The sequence below is a fragment of the Cariama cristata genome, unplaced genomic scaffold, assembly GCF_000690535.1.
Source record: "Cariama cristata isolate BGI_N322 unplaced genomic scaffold, ASM69053v1 scaffold15271, whole genome shotgun sequence".
NCBI lineage: Eukaryota > Metazoa > Chordata > Aves > Cariamiformes > Cariamidae > Cariama > Cariama cristata.
The window spans coordinates 1-19,414 of record NW_009601103.1 but is presented as its reverse complement, the minus strand read 5'-3'; the positions used below and the strand labels follow the sequence as shown (position 1 = coordinate 19,414).

Below are 19,414 nucleotides of genomic sequence, written 5' to 3'. Positions count from 1 at the left end.
CGGCTCTTGCCTTAGGTCTGTGGTAGCTGGTGCCGCCTCCCGCCTTTCGTGGCCTCTTTATCCTTTCGGTGTTTATAAATACATGGCATTAGTCAATTTTAATCCCGCAAACTCGATTTACCCGGCGGAGCGCGGTGGCTGAGAGCTCTTTGCTTAGATGCGGCTAGGAGGTTTGGCTAGGCGGGTAAATAAACGCGACTAGGGGAGACTTAAGCCCTCAACAGTATATCACAGTTCACTCCCTAGAGCCCAAGGATTCTTCGGATGGTTGGAAATGGGATCGCCGGGGTCCGAAAGGGCTAGTTAAACCGTGCAAAAATCTGCCTGGCCCCCCTCTATTCTCACCCCCGGCATAAAAGGGTTTTGACAATGTCTGGCAGAGACTTGCTATCACTAAATCTGTGTCTGTCCGTTAACTCGCTTCAAGAGCCTGGAAAAGACCAGCGTGTGCTGGGAAGGCAGTGCCTGCTCTTGGCCTGTACAAACAGGGCAACAGTTACAAATTAACAGCTGGCTTAGAGTATGTTTAAAAAGTTAGATGCACCTCATTTTTTTTTCCTTTGTGGGTATCAGAATGAGTGGCTACCGTTTGTTGAGGCAATGGAAATTAATAAAATACGAGGGAGAAATACAAGATCATTTGGCTGTCTTATCTGTAGAAACACATTTTTGAAGAAAGTGAGTTGCAAAATTAATTCTTTCATCTGGACTTCTCTCTACTGTGACTTACTGGTATTCTGAGATCAACTTAACGAAAGCAGGTCACAGATAAGATACCTATTTCAGAAAATCACAGTGAAGTTCAGCTGCTTTTGAGGTTCTTAGCTCTGTGTGTGCAGAGGATTATATGTAACTACAGAGGGTGGTATTTTTAAAAGATTTTTTCCCAGTCTTGCTAGAAGTTGTAATTTGTCTTTTGTTCATTTATTAGACTTGATTGGAAGGTGTGCAAAAATGCCTGCTAGTATGTTGTGGAGAATTTATAAAACTAATGCTGACAATTACCATAGTAGGACTTTTTTTTAAACTGTTCAGAATTAAACACCAGGAGCAGATTGTTATGTAGTGCCCTTTAAAAAGTAAATCCAAGGCATGTATCATATAACATGTTGAAAATAGGAGCCAGATGCTTGTTCACTTTAAATATCTGAAAACAATTTTTAGTAAGTGTGGTTACTTAAAACTAGCACGTGCCCAAAAACTGTATTCAGACAATAATTGTTTATCTGTAAGTTTACAGACTTGTCTTTTTTTCTCCTCTTAGTGGTGTGTTTGGCCTTGGTATACTTTCTCTTTTATAAAGAAAAACTTTGCAGCAAAAACTCAGGTCAAACCCCTGGTTTGGTTGTAGTAAGAATCAGTGCTGTAAGTGAGCAGAGTCACAACTGATACATGCTGTTTTTATAGGCTGTTGGATTTTGATCCCACCCAGAATACTTGAGTTTTTCTCTGCAAGGATATATAATAGCGGTAAGTTCTAGAAGCAGGCATTTCTTTTTGCTTTTTCCCTCTAGCACGATGTACAGTTTGCCTTTTCACAAAATAGACGTACCAGCTTTTTTATTCTTCAACAGGTTTTTGCCTGCCCACCTAATAAAAAAAGGCAATGGAGACTGAACAACAGGAAGAGACCTTTACCAACACAGAGACAAATGGTAAATTTTTTGAAGGACTATTTCTTTTTAGAAAGAACCACTTCAAATTTCAGTGTTTCTAAATATTTTGTAATGCTTTAATTGTATAAAATGTTTGTGTCAGCAGTAATTTTGCATTCTGCATTAAATATTTGCATTTTTAATTAGACCATAGCATTACACATGCTCTTGAAGCATAAATGTGTAATCTTTCTGTTGGCATGTTTTAGACATGGGACAAGAAGCTGAAAGTTATGACTAAGAATTTGAAATATTTCCTAGTTAAATATTCGGTACTTGTGCAGAGAGTGTGATTATGTAAGAATACTATCAGGCATATCCATTAATTGCATTTTGTTTATTGCAGTTTTTACATGCAGGAGTATAAATATAAGAAATACCTCTAAAGTGCTTCATGAAAAACTTCTTGGCCATAATTAGTGAGGAAGTTAGGGTATTAGTGATGTTGATTCATGGCAGTTTTTCCCAAACAGTCTTTGAAGTGATACTTTACTATTATTCCACCAGTATTTCAGTGTGAACAAACTACATTTGAGCTTTTTGCCTGAAAGGTTTTTTCCCAATTGTAAATTATGAATAAATAATAAGTGGGTGATGCTGCACTGCTTTAAACAGGATGGCACGAATTTCTCGCTGGTTGTGTGTAACATTCTCATTTAAACAATAGTTCATAGATTTTAAATGGATGTTCAGTAGTCAATTGATATGCAAACTGATAAAGTAAAGACCTGTTTCTGTGCTATGGATGCTCAGAGTAGCCATCAGTAATTACTGTTGGGCTGATAGGAAAGAGGGTGTTAAGAATACAAAGCATAAATTTGGCATGTGTTCCATTTTGTTATGACTTAGAAAGTTAAATAAATGTTTGTGTTTCCACCCTATGGACCTCTCTACAGGCAAACGTCCTGCAGAAGATATGGAGGAAGAGCAGGCCTTCAAAAGATCTCGGAACACAGATGAGATGGTTGAATTACGCATCCTGCTTCAAAGCAAAGTATGTTTTTTTGTTTTTACTGTTTTTCCATATAGCATTGCTCAAGACAGTGTTGACAAAGTGTATGTTGTGATACATGTTTAGAGAGCATATGTACTTGAGTTAATATGAGATAACATACTAGGAATAATTTTAAGCATGTGTGAATGGTAGTAAAAGTGTATTGCGTTGGAATTATCTTCAGTGGTTCTTTTAAAGGGTAAATTCTAAAGGATCAGTACAGGTTTTTTTAAAAGATGTACTTGCTGAAAAAATAGACCAATAGAAATTATAAGGTGTTTTTACATTTGAGTGGAAGGTTGTTATTTTGAGGGTAATGACTGTATTAGTCTTTGGAAAGGAAGTCATTTAGAGAATGATCAGGTAGTGATTGTAAATTAAATATGAAATGTAAGAACAGAACTTCCTTAGAATTCTAGTAACTCTCCCAAACAGATCTAATAAACTTGTTCAAATATATCAACAGGAAAAAATGTGGGAGTAATGCTTTGGAGATTGCAATGGTTTTGTTGACAAGTGTAAATAGTTATAGTAAAGTTGCTACATATGAATTTCTTCTGGTGTTTCCAGTTACAGATGATTTGTACTCTCTGAAGTATCTCAGTCTTTTTTGTTGGCAAGGGGGAATGTTACCTCTAACTCCACATGGCATTTCTGACCAGTAGTCGAGTAACATGGGGTACTGCGAAATGTTTTGCATCCTGTTAGCGTAATATATGATCTGTGTAATAAAAGCAATACTTCCGCGTGTAGTCCTTGAAATAGCCTGTTAAAAATACCATTTTGCAATTACTCTTCTTGACTATCTGCCAGTTTATTCCTGTTGATGTTAGAAACTTGAAGTTAGTGCCTGTTAACATTGGCTTTAACCTTTTTCAGACTATACTGCTCGGAAGTTAAGTTACAGAAGTATAAAAGCAAAATTAGCTCTTGAAATTATCAAGGAATGTTTGGAGTGCAAAAGTGGAAATTGAAGCTGATCACATAAATTGGGAAAATCATTGACGTACATTTCATTCATACAGCGTATTTTTTGGAGACCTGTAGTCTGAGATTGCTTTAACAGAGGCAGAATTGCCTAGAAACTTCAATTTGGAATTGAAATATTAGTTGCAAAAATGAATATCCTTCTCTTTCCTAAGTTCAGTGGTAAGAGCTGTTGGTAGTTTTTTCCATGGACAAACTGTATCAGTTTGTTTCAGTTTGATTTGAACCTTTCAAAAGCAGTGCCTGCCTGCCCCAGGCCAACAGGGTAATGCAAAAATAGATTCACCATTCTTAGTCTTGAGTTCAAAAACATAGTCTGTGCTGTGTTAGCATAACATAACTTATGAAAACTATTTTCCAGAATGCTGGAGCAGTGATTGGAAAAGGTGGCAAAAATATTAAGGCACTTCGTACAGACGTGAGTATATATAAGTTTGAACTAATTTAACACCAATTCTTTCAGAGCACTACATCGAAAGCCTCATTGCGTGCATTTCTAGAAATGGGAGCAATTCAACTCTAGACATCAATAGCCCAGATTCAAGCCATTTGTATTGATTGTTAGAGTAGATAACTTAGTTCTTCAAATTCCATTGTAATTAAAGCCCAGCTTGACTCCTGTGGGAGAAGAGGTTTATATTAAATCTCTTCGCTTTCGAATAGGATTCCGCTAAATTACACACTTCAAGTGAGTTAACATCCTAATTAGAAGTATTGACAAAGCTTAAAACCCTTAATTGTACCATTTCCCATATGTGTGAATCAATTAGAGTACTACTGAAACCATTGCAGGTGGCTGGCTTAACCCAGTGATAGAGGAATTCTTTAACTTCCTTTAAAAATGCAAACAAAATAGTCCATCTGTTCTTTAACCGCTTGCACAGGAAGCACAAAGGCATTAATGTTAAGATTGCTTGATTTAAATACGGCATATAGAACAGTAAAGGAACACTCTATTCTGTTACTTGGAAGCATTTTTAAATGGTCATGACTGACTTGCCTATTCACATTTTACAGTGGGTTGACTCTTGTGATTAGACACATGCTCGGCATTAATGTTGTGTATTTATAAAACTTGGCAACGCTTCTTAAATTCCATTTGTTTACACTCCTGTACTCAACATCGGCTACAATTTCAACAGTTTTTCCAATCAAGACTCCGTTCAACACAAGATTCGGCAATATATCATTACAAATCAGTTCCGACTAAGTTCGTAAAGTACCGCAACTAGAATTGAGGTTTAAGTTGAAATGGTCAGGAATCACACGTATGCTCACTAAGTTTGGCAGCTAGTTGCCGTTTTTTTTAGGGTGTTTTTTTGTGGGTTTTTTCGTGTTTTTTGGTGTTTTTTTTTTTTTTTTTTAAGTAAATCAGTACGTCACCTAAGTGCAGATAATTTAGATTGGTCTGGAAAACTAACTTTCCCGATTTGCCCGAGATTCTAGTAATACCAGTCTCGACAGGTTTTGTGTCTACCCTCATGAGCCAGCCTGCTACTGAAACATCATATGTTAAAAGTAAAAAGTAGTTTAGTCAGATCAAGTGACTCATTTTTAAGGTCCATACTGTTAAGCCACAGTCGGTGTAGCAATCCGTTATTGTGTTGGTCTTCAGAACAACTTAAGCTTGTTTCATTAATTGAGAGTAATGAGTATAGTTTGTATTAAATTAAAATTTATTGCTTTTCCCCCTTTTCCCTCTCCTTGTTTTTTTGGCCATATATCTCCGTTGCCCATGTACTGGATCGACTTGCCCCTGCGTTGCCCACCATGACGTTGGCCCATCCGCCCCTGAACGCCCATGTGAAAACCCTGGTTGGCTATGCCCAAAAATGTGCTCGTTGCCAAACGGGTACCATACTTGACAACTTCCGATTGAATACCCATGCCCAATGCCAACATCCACGAACGCCAATGACCAATGCAGTACAATGCCAGTGTTTCAGTCCCAGACAGCAGTGGCCCCGAGCGGTATGTCCCAACAGTTTATGCCTCACTGCCTGATTAGAAAGAGAGAAATGTATTTTATTACCTGCCTTTGATATAATTAAATAGTATCCCCTTATAGACGGTGTATTGTTTTTTTTCAAGTTTTCTGTCTTATTTTCCCCATTAAGTCTTTTTGTCACTGAACTTTTACGTGAGTTGCCCACCCAAACGATCCACTAATTTTATTTCAATGGAAGGAGCACAGCTTCAAGTGTTGCATATTTGCTGCATTGTAAATCAAATTGTTTCAAAATAGTCTCTCGCTCTGTCTTTGTGGCCCACCTTGCTCCCCTCAACATTGCCTGTTCATAATTATTTCTGATGAAATGCTAACTCTGGTTCACTTTCCTTCACTTCTCATTTGTTTTGTCTTTTTTTGTCTTGCATTTGTATTTGTTTTCTTGGAGAGCCCATTAGTAATCTGATTTCTAACTGGTCATAACCTTACTCCAGATACAATGTTCACCACTTGCATATCCCCACTTTTTCTATGAGAAGGTGTGCCAGTTTTACCAATGTAATAGCGAGGGTATCCTAAATTAGTGGTGGCGGGGAACATGAATATTCACTTCTACTTTCAGTTCTGCGTCAATTTCTTGCCCACTTAATCTGAGCCCTTCCAAAAGCCCATTCTGTCTTTCTTTCTCTGCAAGACCTACCTAATCTTAAATTTATCATGCATATATATTGGGCATAAACAAAGATGCATGTGTTGTAAATTGAGCAAACAGGTTTACTTTAAATGGGGAATATTAACTGTAAGCTCTTCTGTGTAGTTAATCTTTCTAGAATTTTGTGTATGATGATGAAAAAAAATTTACTTCTTCTTTTCCACCTTCTCCATATTGTCTGGTATTATGGCCTCCAACAGCATCTTGAGTATAAGTGCAGATATAGAGACAATTGGAGAAATCTTGAAGAAGATTATCCCTACTTTAGAAGAGGTATGTCTCTTAACGTTTGTTTCTTTTAGAAGTAAAAGATCAGCTTTTGAAACAAGATGGTTGTAGATGATTTGCTGCTTTTTAAATGCAGGAAATGAGAAAAGAAAAAACAAAAACCTTTTAAAGAAGGGTTATGGCTCTCAAACTACATGCTGGCATTTTTTTGGTAGAGGAGAGTCAGTTTCAATTAAGATTGAAGTAACATTTCAAACAGCCTCCCGCTTTTTCAAATTACTTGCCTCCTGAGTTGTTTCATCCCCATTTTTAAGTAGTTGTATTGTAACTTGTATCCTGCATTGGCTTTGTAAGTAAGAGTATTGCACTGTTTTTGATATCTTCTTAAACCTTTGTAGAAAGTTGTCATGGTTTAACCCCAGCCAGCAACCAAACACCCGGCAGCTACTTGCTCACTCCTTCCCCTCCACGTGGGATAGGGAGGAGAAGGAAAAAAAAAAGTTAAAGTTGTGGATTGAGATAAGAACAGTTTAAGAACTAAAGTCAACTAAAATATACTACTACTACTAATATAATAATTATAATGAAAAAGAATATAACGAAAGAAGAAAACCCGAGAAAAGTGATGTACAATGCAATTGCTCACCACCTTCATTTTTATGTGACTAGTATTTTACTCTTGCCCTTGTATGCGTCTTTCTTACAGTATCAACACTACAAAGGCAGCGACTTCGACTGCGAATTAAGACTTCTCATTCACCAGAGTTTGGCAGGAGGAATTATTGGTGTCAAGGGTGCTAAAATTAAAGAACTCAGAGAGGTACTTGCTTCTTGTTCTTCTGAGATTTGGGTTTTGTTCAATAAACAACTTAGTGTTTTGTGTTCATAAGGGGCAAGTCGCAGTATCTTCTGTGCAGTAATTCCTTCAGAACATACCACATACATGATTTCAGTCTTCTGAGATGGATCTGTGAGTTGCAACTTTATTGCAGACCCTCAGAAATGAAGTCATTGGTGATAGAGCCTCGGACTTCTTATCAAACTTCTAAACAATTTTTTCTGGTAGAGTGATGTTTTTAAAGAAAGACTTTTTTTTTTTTCATTAAAGTGGCATTCATGACTCCAAGAACGAAATGCTACATAGACTAGATTTTTCGTGTGGTTGGACATGCAAAATGGTTTTGGGTGAATACATCTCCACAAACTCATAAGTTGGTAATTCGATAGATGTCTGAATATTACTGTAAAATGGCTTTATTTTTATAATTTTTTTTTTAAATCTACCTCCTAGAAGACCATTGTTTTCTTTCAGCGAAGGAATGAGATTCTGAAAAGCTAATGGTCTCTGGAGTTAAAACACCTCTGTCTTCTGTCCTTTCTTGGCATTGTGTCAGAGGCAATTTCAGGTCAGTTAGGTATAAGCTGATACCTGTTGAGAAAGGCAAGATAACTAGACATAATCATAGCAACATCGCTGTCTTGTATCTAAAGCATATTTTCTTGACATGTGAAGGTTAATACAACGTGTAAGCTCACAATAGATATCTGGTCCCTTTGCTAGTATTTAGTTAAATGATAGTGTAGACGAGCCATAATGGAAAGAGGAGAAAATTGAACTTTCTTGCTTTTCATACAAAACTATGTCAGCACAGATCTTAAAAAATGTAATCTTAAAATTCAGTTTGTTGTGAGAACTCGGAAGCAAGCATGCACTTAAAATAGCTGGAATTTAATTGTCTTCTGGATTGTTTCTTTTAAAATGTTTTAATGTGTTTATAAAGTTGTTTAAAATACTTGTATTGGAGAATCTTGGATTTTTTTCTTTCTTCCACAGAACACTCAGACCACCATTAAACTCTTCCAAGAGTGTTGTCCACATTCTACTGACAGAGTGGTGCTTATTGGTGGAAAACCTGATAGGGTCGTTGAATGTATCAAGATTATCTTGGATCTTATCTCTGAGGTAAAGTTTATTTTATTCTTTCATTGGCATTCATGAATGTTACGGATCATTTCTATGAGAAATGGTATCTTTCAGTTTCTATTTTGAATTCAGTACCTCCTACTTTCTCAGTAACAATGTGATTGACTGTTACCACCTTTTGAAACTGTTTCAGTTTTCTAGAATTGGGGTGCACCTTAGGGGGGAGCGAAGCAGTTTTTGTTACTAGTGGGCCACTACTCATGCTTTGCATGTCATTAAGATGCAAAAATTGAAAGGAGATAAAATTTATTTGCCACTGATGCATAACAGCAGTTTCTCTATCATAGTTAAGTTCACAGGAAATGCATCACCATCTCCTCCTTTTTTACCAGCATTGTGAAATCAAGAACATGTTCCAAATGCATAAATTAATATTTGTACATTTAATATGTTAATTACATATGCCAACTGTAATAGTCCTAATTGGATTTGGGGGGGGATTGTTTTTTTGTTTCTTTATTTTAGTCTCCAATTAAAGGACGGGCCCAGCCTTATGATCCCAATTTCTATGATGAAACATATGACTATGGTGGCTTCACAATGATGTTTGATGATAGAAGGGGACGTCCAGTAGGCTTTCCAATGCGTGGAAGAGGAGGTTTTGATCGCATGCCCCCTGGTCGTGGTGGACGACCTATGCCTCCATCGAGAAGAGATTACGATGACATGAGCCCTCGCAGAGGACCTCCACCGCCTCCACCAGGTCGTGGTGGTAGAGGTGGCAGCAGAGCTCGTAATCTTCCTCTTCCTCCTCCACCACCTCCTCGTGGCGGGTGAGTTGTTGCATAAATGCTTTGTACACAATGTGAGTTTTGTATAATCTTCTGAATCATGTTAATCTTCCCAGTGTTTTTCCATACTTCCATATTGGTAGTGATTGTGCAGGATTGAGTGTGTATTAGACCAAAGTATTTTGAAAAGTACTGGAATTTAATTATTTGCTGGAGTGTAGTAGTCTACCAGGACTATAGTCAGTAGTTCTGAAACTTTTATGTCATTCAGTACTTCGCTAAAGTAGTTTGAAATTAAGTTGTGTGTGAATGATGAATGTGAAAATTTGAATTAGAATAGATAAACTAGTTTACAACGCAATTCACGTGCTGCTGTTTTTTTCATTTTAGAGATCTTATGTCCTATGACCGAAGGGGCAGACCAGGAGACCGTTATGATGGCATGGTATGAGTTTAAAATTTGTGTTGTTCAGTTAGTATGCTGACTGTCTGAAGATACTGTTGCTGAACACATGCACTTCAGTGTGGTACATACATGGTTCTGATGAAAGAACCAAATGTTCTGTCCATGCAAATGGTCCCTCCTGTGGAGGAATGTTTGAGGTGTAAGTGGTATCTGAGACATGATCTATTTCCTGTATTTTCTCCCTGACATCAAAAATGATACAGAAAGTTTGACTGTGCTCTACTCTGGAGGTTTTGTTGCACTGTCTTTTAGATACTTTTTTTTTTTTAAATCAGGGTGACAGAAATAGGTATTGGTAGGCTTTTCAGATAAAGAAAACACATCAGAACAACATTCTCTGAAATTCTTTGATTCATACAAGCATTCTTAACACTAATGTTGGAAAACACAAGTGTAGTATCTATGAAGAGCTCTAGTTGATCTGGAAGATAACTGCTCTTCTGAGTCACTTCTTGTCTATTTGCTGGTTTCTCTGCAGAAAATCCACTGTAATTCCAAATGTTTTGGAGCTAGGGCCACTGCTAAGTTGACTCCTTCAACCATATTAATGCTAATACTTGCTGAGGAAAATAAAATCTCTTACAGTATATGGAAGCTTAAAAAAAGGCATTCCATGTTGTATTCTGAAGTGCAACTTCCCAGCAGTCATTTGCTGTTGTACTAGATTCCTCTGCCATGGGAAGAGAAATTGTATGTGTCTGGGAAGTAAATCTCTGTAGTAACAATCTTCTTTTCTCCTCTGGCTTTGTTTGGCACCTTCTTTAAGATGACATGCAAGGAGACAACTCTTTTTTTGTTTCTTTGAAATGAATGGAAGAGAAAGATGTGGAGAAGAACTAGGAAATGGGCTACCTAAATGGGCTTTAAACATTTCCTCCTTCTTGGGAGTAAGAGTTCCTGGAAGTATGTATTGCAAGAATGTCACGTGCTTGCTAGAAATATTAGAAGAAAATATTTGCATACAGTTACAAAAAAAAAATGTGTTACCCATGCTACTCTACATGTTAAAAAACTCTAAGAATTGAGAAGTACACCTCCAAGATTCTTTATTTGTATTTACATGTTTTCAAAACACGGTTTTTGTGGTTTTATATTTGCAGCTAAAAAGCCAGTGCTAGAGCACATAACTAAGCAGCCTGCCCTTCTTTAGGTATCTGGTTGAGCACAGTCTTACTTAGCTTGACTCTTGGGCAGTAGTGTGTTCTATTTTTACTCCATTTGAGCTGTTTTGACTTCTGTTAGCCTGACTTTTGTCAGGTTGACCTTTGCTTTCTTGATATGAGTTTCTACAAGTAAGTGGAGTCTTCTCTCTTCGTTTTTTTTGTTCCAAAAAGCAATTCTGTTCCCTCTTCACAGTGAAGCTGCTCATGGCTTTGCCTCCTTTATGATCCAAGTATCATAGCCTGGTTAGGACTGCTTCCCAACAAAGACTGTATTTAAGTTCTAGTTAACCATGATCCTAGTATCCTGAATTATGTAAGCAGATAGGAAGTCTTCACGTGGGTTGTAAAGCTGGAGCTGGAGATACATGCCAGAAATGTAAGGTCTTCCTATGCTGCCCTTCGTTTCATATGGAAACCATTCTCCAGCAAAACATTTTAAACTACAGTAAACCACCGTCATTGTGGTTTGTGAACTAAGCAATGCATGGGAAAGGCTGCTCTGAGAGCAGAAGTGCTCTTTCACATAGATTCTGTTTTACATAAATGCAATAAAAGGCAAGAGTAGATGCTCTTCTCAGATGAACATCTCAAAAATCATGGAAATGTTCAATGTATAGCAATAACTTCCTACCTCCCACTCCAGTTCTCTTTTCCACTAAAGGCAGAAAGATAAGAGTAGTTCAGGACTTTTAAAACTGGATGCTGAACTGTGAATTTTCTGGAATGCCAGAAAGATGACAGTATTGTCAGCCTTGTAAATGCTGAGATGAGGAAAATCCATTTTGATTTTCAAAGATAGGTTAATTCCTCTTGCCCATGCAGAGTCACCCACCTAAGAAGATACTTGTCTGTTAGCCTGGCTTACAGTTGTAGTTCAATTATGCATTGCTGTTAAAGTCTCTGTTGTGAAGCATTTTTTGCTGAAGGACAGACTTGTATTGTTTCTGTTAACAGCTATATATTTCAGTGTGTAACTACTTGAAATCAAATGCCTGTGCACCATAAGGGCTATTCTGACAGCTGAAAAAACCTGACTATATTTCCAGTATTTCTTTTTTAACCCTCATTCTCAAGGGTCTTTCAGATACATAAATGCACACAGACATCTGGGAGGGGTGAAAAGTAAAGTGGACAAGCATATAAAATAATTTTATCCCCTTGCCTTTTTTTAAGTAACTGATCAGGTAGTAAAATTGTCCAAGTACTAAAAATTTTAAAATCTGAGTTAATAAGAGACTTAAATTGGAATGTCTCCTGTTAAGTGGACTGTCTTTTCACAGACTTCTATGAGTGTCTTCAGATTAATGTGCTTTTCCTCCTTCAAATGCTTGTCAAACAAGAACAAACTAGTTCTTGATTTTTTTTTTAAACTTGTATATGTATGTGTACAGACATGTGTCTTGACATATACTTGAATAAAGGCACATGCACTTAAAAAATACAAAATGTTCTTCATGTTGAAGAGATGTGACATTAACAAGTATGTAAAAAAATCAATAAAGGAAGAATGTATCACAGCTCTTATATTTATCCGTGCAGATGCTGGAAGAAAGTAACAGAAGTTTACTCTCCTAGGTCACTGATAAAAAACAGAGAAAATTATGATAAAAGAATTTGACATCAGTTAGGACTGCATGCATTTTCTTTCACTAGATGTGAAAGTTAGGCTCTTTGCCTTGTCCAGCCAATGTGTCATCTGGTTTCTATTCTAGTACCAGTAGTCACTAGCACAAATGAGTGCAGAGTAGAATATTCTGTTACGTATGTTAAGATAACCTCTTTGAGAAGCAGATTTTAGAATTGCACAAATGAACATCAATTAGAGAAACTGTAGAATTCAGAAAGAAAGAAAAGCTGTATGTCGCATGTTTTAAAAACATTATTAAATTTCTAATACAGTTAGGCAGCAGTAGATTGTTAGTCTAGTTTTTGGCTATATGAGGTATATGGAAATTAATTGGTACAACATGAGAAGCAGTGTCCTTCCTGCTTGACCTGCTGTTGGCATACAGATAATCACTGACAGTTACTTGTTTCAGTCTTACTAAGCCTTCATTTTCTAATGCATTGCAGAAATAAAAGGCTTTGATATATAATAGCACTTGAAGGTATTCTAAAAGAAAAAAAAAAAGAAGAGCTTGTTCAAGCTTTGCTCTGCCATTAGCTGTGTGACTGTCTTTGCTAGAGGAAAAATCTGTTTACACCACAGAAAGACAGGAAAAAGTGAGTGTGACCACTTAGAGTTCCCTCAAAGTGAAATTAAAAGTGAGCAAGTCTTGGAAGTGGTCTAAATCACATACTTTTAAGTCTTTGTTGTAGTATAAATGTTTCTCTGTACCAGCGTGTATTGTATTTGCATGCCAAGTTACCTATAAGTCTGCATGACATGGACTTAATTCAGATTTCTTTCCTCTTTTCCTCCTATTGTATTGTGTCTGGAAGATGATGCAGTGTCACGTGGATGCTTGTGACGACATGCAGCCACCAGAGTTGGTGAGTGCGCTCAGCGTTTTTTTGAAAACTGGTTTATTGACCAGGTTAAGTGGTAATGGGAATTTCTGGATCTTGAGTGTAGTCAGTGGCAAGTTGCACCTCTGGAAAAATCATAAAGCTGTCTTTCTGACTCAGAATTTATTGGCAGTTTGTCTTAACAGTGTGTCCTGTGCAGGCAGGTGATCTTCAGAGAAATATGGAAGTATGCGGCAGTACAGCCAAAAGAGAGGAGCTTTCCTGTACCTCTCTTTGCCTCTTTTACACCCCATTTTCGTGTTGTAAATAGTAACTTTCTCCATAACTGATGCACTGTAGATGCATGCATTTAGGATATGTATTTTGTTTTAACTTCATAATATTGTGTTTTCTCATGTTGCAAAGAGCAAATATTTAAAATAGCTTCTTACATTTGTGGATAAACCATTACGCTTTACTTATCAATGTATCTGAAAATACACCATTTGATCGGATAGCTTTTGGGAAGGGAAGTTACGGGGTTTGTAAGGTGTTCATGCTAACTAGAAGGTGGCAAAGTGCTGCCAAGTATTAAACATCAGTTCTTAGCTTACATAAACACAGCAAATGTTAATTGCCTAACTTACCTGTTGCCAAGTTCATTTGCTGTCCTGTACTCTGGGGAGGCAGAAATGATCAAGGAGAGGATTGCTCTTTAAAACAGATTAGCCCAAAAAGGGATCCTGTTGCAAATATCAACAGGAATATGTCTCTGTGTATGTAGTTTGATGCTTTGATCAGCTTATGAATTAAGTCTTAACGCAGAGTCCTTCATTCTCTTATGTATTGAACTCCACTACAAGCTCTTATTATGTTGTATTAGAATCCGTATTGCTAAGTAACATGATTACACGATACAGGTTGCTTAGAGACACAGGATAAGCTCAACTCTTTGGTCTCAGTAGCTTCTATTTTGATCTTCTGAAAAGGTAGCAGGTAAATATATTTTGGAAAAAGTTGTGGCATTAGAATGTTTGCAAACAAGTAGTGTGGTTGGTTGAACTTGGCTAGCTGCCAACCCAGCCACACTCTCTCTCCCCCTCTGCAGCAGGATGAGGGCAGAAAGAAAGATGGAAAAGCTTGTGGCTCAAGATATAGACAGGGAGATCACTTGCCAATTACCATAATGAGCAAACCAGAGTTGACTTAAGGAAGATTAATTTACTGCCACTTAAAAATAGAGTAGCATGGTGAGAAGCAAAGAGGAAAACTAAACCCACCTATCCTCTACCCTTCACTCTCAGGCTCAACTTCACTCCTTCATTCCCTACTCTTCTACTTCCTCTGCCACGGAGTGGTGCAGGGGAGATGGGGAATGGCAGGTTGCAGTCAGTTCATCACACTTTCTCTGTTCTTCCTTCGTTGCACTGTTCTGCTGCTCCAGTGTGAGGTCCCTCCCATGGGATACAGTCGTTCACAAACTGCTCAAATGTGGATGTTTCCAATGGACTGCAGTTCTTCAAGAACTGCTCCAGCCTGCGTCCTCTTCATGGGGTACAGCCCTTCAGGAACAGACTGCTCCAGCCTGGGTCCCTCACAGGCCACAGGTCTTGCCAGGTGCCTGCACCTGTGTGGGCTCTTCACAGGCTGCAGCTTCCTTCAGGGCATGTCTGCCTGCTCCCAGCATAGGATCCTTTCACTAGGATAGCAGCACGACTATCTGCTCTAGTGTGGTTCTTCCCATCAGCTGCAGGAGAACCTTTGTTCTGGTGCCTGGAGCACCTCTTCCCCCTCCTTCTTTACTGCAGTGTCTGCAGGGTTGTTTCACTTCTCCGACCCTCACTCATCTCTCAACTGGTGCACACTGGGGTTTTTTTACCCTTTCTTAAACATTATCACAGAGGTGCCACCAGCTTTGCCAGTGGTCTCACCTTTAGGCAGCAGTGGGTCCATTTTGGTGTTAGGTAGAACTGACTGGCTTTGCCTGGCATAGGGGCAGCCCCTGGCCTCTTTTCACAGAGGCCACCCCAGCAGTCTCCCAGAAGTTGAATTCTGGAGAACTGTGCATATTTATTCTCTGCTTCTATAAGAAGGTATAAAAATGGGGTCTTGTGCACTTGGAAGGCGTCAAGATGAAATGAAGCAGTTGATGTTAGATACTGGTCTACAAATCCTGAAAATAAAAAGAGGCCAGGAGTGCTCATTGCCGTGATTTGGATTTGGTATATTGTGCTTTTAGAAGAACAGAAGTAACATATCACGATTATCTGTTCTAAGGTACAAAGGATTGTAGCATAGTCTGAATCAAGAGACAAGTTACAGAGCTATTCTTAAGAGCTTTGGGTTTTTTCCTGAAGACATAGCTCAAGTAGGAAGATTGGCATTGACTGTGTAAACTTTTTGACCCAAAACTGGAGACTTGAGTCTCTCCTGAGCTATATTGGTAGCATCAATAAGGCTGTACTCTGATCTTTTCATTTGAATATTAGTTTAGTCCAGTTAGTTAGGGTCAGAAGTCGGTCGGCATCAAGAGCTGTCTACTAGCAGCTGAATTAGTGAGACTGCTTGGTAAACTGGTATAGCTGGACCCTTTATGTCACTTTATGCCTTATTCCTAGAGGTTTTGATAGGGCAGGATAAGAGGTTAATGAGATTTCCCCCACCTACCGCTCTTGTTTCTGGTCTGCCCTCTTTGCTTCAGTATGCCTTTGATGGCACAACACTGTTGTATTTATAGTAAGGTGGGAGGTTGAGATTTATTGCATGAAATAGACTCCAAGTTAACAATATGATACTTAAGATGAAAGTATGTTAATGACGCATGGGTATTCACTATTTAAGTGGGTTTTTTTTCTCTTTCTTTTACAGTTTGAGGGTGGCTCTGGATATGGTAAGTGTTTATATAGAACCTTTACATGTACTTCATTATGTAGTTATTAAAGGGCTTGATGCATACATTTAAATCAGACTATTCTTATGCAGGGGGGCGTGGTTCTTATGGAGATCTTGGTGGACCCATCATCACAACACAAGTAACAATTCCCAAAGATGTAAGTAAAGTTGGCTTCCTTTCAACTTGTGCTTTCTCTTACCAAAAAAAAGAAAAAAAAAGAAAACAAGGTCACAGATTTTTTTTTTTTAATACTATAAAGTAAATCAGAACTATTTCTAATATAAAACAAGTGTTTCTAAATCACCAAAAGTCTGTTTTTTGAGTGTTTGGTTTGTGTCTTGACTTTAGAGACACACTAATCAATTTTACTAATTGTTAATATTCAATAATAGAGATAGTCTATGTAACTTTTTTTGCAAATGAGCAACTGGTTCTCCCAGTTTTATCCCACCTGTATTTATACAATCAGTTGCCAGGGGATGGTTTGAGGCTGTGAAGAAGTAAGCTTCCATTGCAACTCTTAAAACTAAACTTACGGAAGCTACTCAAACACTGCTGCGATACTTGTAACTGGTTTTAGCCAGAAGGTTGTATCAGGAAATTAATGTTCTGCTTTCTCCATAGTTGGCAGGATCTATTATTGGAAAGGGAGGCCAGAGAATCAAACAAATACGTCATGAGTCAGGAGCTTCGATCAAAATTGATGAACCATTAGAAGGCTCAGAAGATCGGATAATAACTATTACGGGAACACAGGACCAGATACAAAATGCACAGTATTTACTGCAGAACAGGCAAGTTAACGTTTAATGTTGTCCCCAGTGTCCATTTTAAACTGAATGACATGTATGTGCTAAAGCTGCTCTTCTCTGTGATAGTTTTAAGAAGGCAGGTTTTAAGTAACTATTTGAACCTAACTTCTGCAGTGGTAGTTCTGCCTTGATTCTCTTCTGTTTCCCATTCCAATTAAAATGAAGACACCCTCAAAACTAATCTTGCTGGAAGACGCCTTAACCAAGCAGTCCTCTCATTTGTCTGGTGAAAACTGCTGCAAAAAACTACTTGTAATAAATTACATAGAGCCTGTAGAAAATAATAGAAGATTTCAGTGGATGTTGGTCTAGTTCTGTGTGGAAGACTAGTGATTTTGTTGTTTTTAGATAACTAAATTGACAACAAATCACAGTCTGCCATATGGCACAGACCATGCCTCTACAGGACAAGTTGAAATAGATTTGGTGCTGTTACGCAGCATTTCACACCTCGATGACATTACTTTCTTTTCTGCCACATATTAGATTTAATTTGCTTAGTTTTGCTTTAGTAACATCTTGGCTGTCGTAGCAGATTTTAATGTTTTAACTTGAATGTTTGGCTTTAGATTACTAATAATTAAATGTGCCTAAAGTATATTAATATATACCTATAACTATTAGCCATTAGTCTTTTAAAATTATTTACTTTTAAATGGATTAGGAATTTGTAATTTAATCTAAAAATGTCATTGTGAATGTTGATGCAAGATGTATGGTCCATCATTCTAATACATGCTTTTTTCTTTTTCTTTTATAGTGTGAAGCAGTATGCAGATGTTGAAGGATTCTAATGCAAGATTATTTTTTCTTTTTTATAGTGTGAAGCAGTATTCTGGAAAGTTTTTCTAAGACTAGTGAAGAACTGAAGGAGTCCTGCACCCTTTTTTTTTTTATCTGCTTCTGTTTAAAAAGCCAACATTCCTCTGCTTCATAGGTGTTCTGCATTTGAGGTGTAGTGGAATCTTTGCTGTCCACCAGATGTAATGTTTTAGTTCCTTACAAATATGTGGGGGGAGGGGAAGGGCACACAAGACTAACATGAAATTTTGAAGCAGCAGCAGAGAAAGTGAATTTTATTTTTGTTCATTGTTGGTGGTAAATTGTAATGTTTTTCTGTTATTGTTGTGAACACCCTGCTTTATGTACACTGTATCTTTTTTTGAAGGAGGGAGAATAGTGGTAGTCCAGATGCCCTGGCATCCTTTGAGAGCAGTGTGGAATGTAATGTTCTTTTGTAAGAAACACTTTTATGATTTTCAAATAAATTCAGTGAACCTATTTTTGGTGGTAGTTTTTTTCAGATATACGTAAGATAATATCTAAAATGGATACACCTTTTTCTCTCCTCCCCTCCCCCATAAATTAAAGTTGCTGTTAAGCTTGCTCTTCTGCTTCTTTGATATAGATGGAGTTACATGGAAGTTTTTGACAAATTAAAGAAACCATGTGAAACCAATGACTGCTTTGCTGTTTGGGGAAAAAATGCAAAAATATTCATGCAAATGTTGTGTAAAACTTGACATTTTTGCAAGTGTTTGGCCCTCTTTGCAGTACATATATATATTGGTGACAGTATATAAATAAAATATTTAAAAACTTTGTGATGTCACTGAGTAAACAGTGGTAAAGTACACCTGGTTATAGACAGCTTGCTTAATGCAGATAACACTGTTAGAAATGACAGTTGCTGTACCATTACTGAATGACTTATAGTTGTTTTCTGAGCTTTCATTTGTATGAGGTAGAAATTCTTATAAATTGGCAAATCGACGGTATCTAACTCTGTAACTTGTTTTTCATTGTATGCAAAACTTAAACTTGTTTGGTTTCCCTGTTGTATGTTGAATTCCGTAGGAATTATTTGTGAGAAATTAAAAAATATAAAGCCTCTGGATATCTCATGTAATACCGTGGCATTTGTATTTATAGTTTACAAATTTCACTTCCTGAATAAAAATAAATTTTAAAATACAAAAGTGTGTTGCACATACAGCTGTGATGGGTCTAGACTAAACATGGATTCTTTTGCCCCTTGGGTGTTAGAACACTTCATTTTGCTTTTTTTTTTTAAGTGGTTGGGAGGTAATTCCTGTCCTAGTAAGCAGCTACTTTTAAAATTCAGTGGGAAGGCAGGGAGCTAAGAGGTGATGGGTAGAGCTGACCTCGGCAGAGCTACTATCAATCGCTGACGGAAAAATCTGCTACTGCCTAGCTTTTTGTCCGCGGGAAGGAGTGGCCGTTGGCTCAGTAGCTACACCGACCTGCAACGCTGGGCCTTGCTGGGGGGAGGCTCAACCCAAGCTGGAGGGAGAAACCCGCAATGATGGCAAAGGTTTTGGGTAAAACGCAAGTAAACTAAACCACGGGTGCTGAGTTTTTCCGTGTGCCTT

General features: G+C 37.7%; 1 protein-coding gene across 2 annotated transcripts; it reads left to right on the top strand.

Moving 5' to 3' along the window:
* Positions 1 to 1,571: 1,571 nt before the first annotated feature.
* On the top strand, positions 1,572 to 18,302 carry HNRNPK (heterogeneous nuclear ribonucleoprotein K). 2 transcript variants are annotated; one of them, XM_009710323.1, is made up of 14 exons: positions 1,572 to 1,655; positions 2,552 to 2,649; positions 3,998 to 4,054; positions 5,564 to 5,607; positions 6,497 to 6,569; positions 7,231 to 7,344; positions 8,359 to 8,487; positions 8,974 to 9,281; positions 9,630 to 9,684; positions 13,311 to 13,361; positions 16,185 to 16,206; positions 16,284 to 16,366; positions 16,834 to 17,003; positions 17,782 to 18,302. In XM_009710323.1, the coding sequence occupies exons 1-14, from the start codon at positions 1,607 to 1,609 to the stop codon at positions 17,813 to 17,815; spliced, it is 1,287 nt and encodes a 428-aa protein (XP_009708625.1). In that variant the 5' UTR covers positions 1,572 to 1,606; the 3' UTR covers positions 17,816 to 18,302. The 2 variants fall into 2 exon arrangements, with proteins under 2 accessions (XP_009708625.1, XP_009708626.1); XM_009710324.1 differs by having other exon boundaries at positions 17,843 to 18,300.
* The last annotated feature ends 1,112 nt before the right edge of the window (positions 18,303 to 19,414 follow it).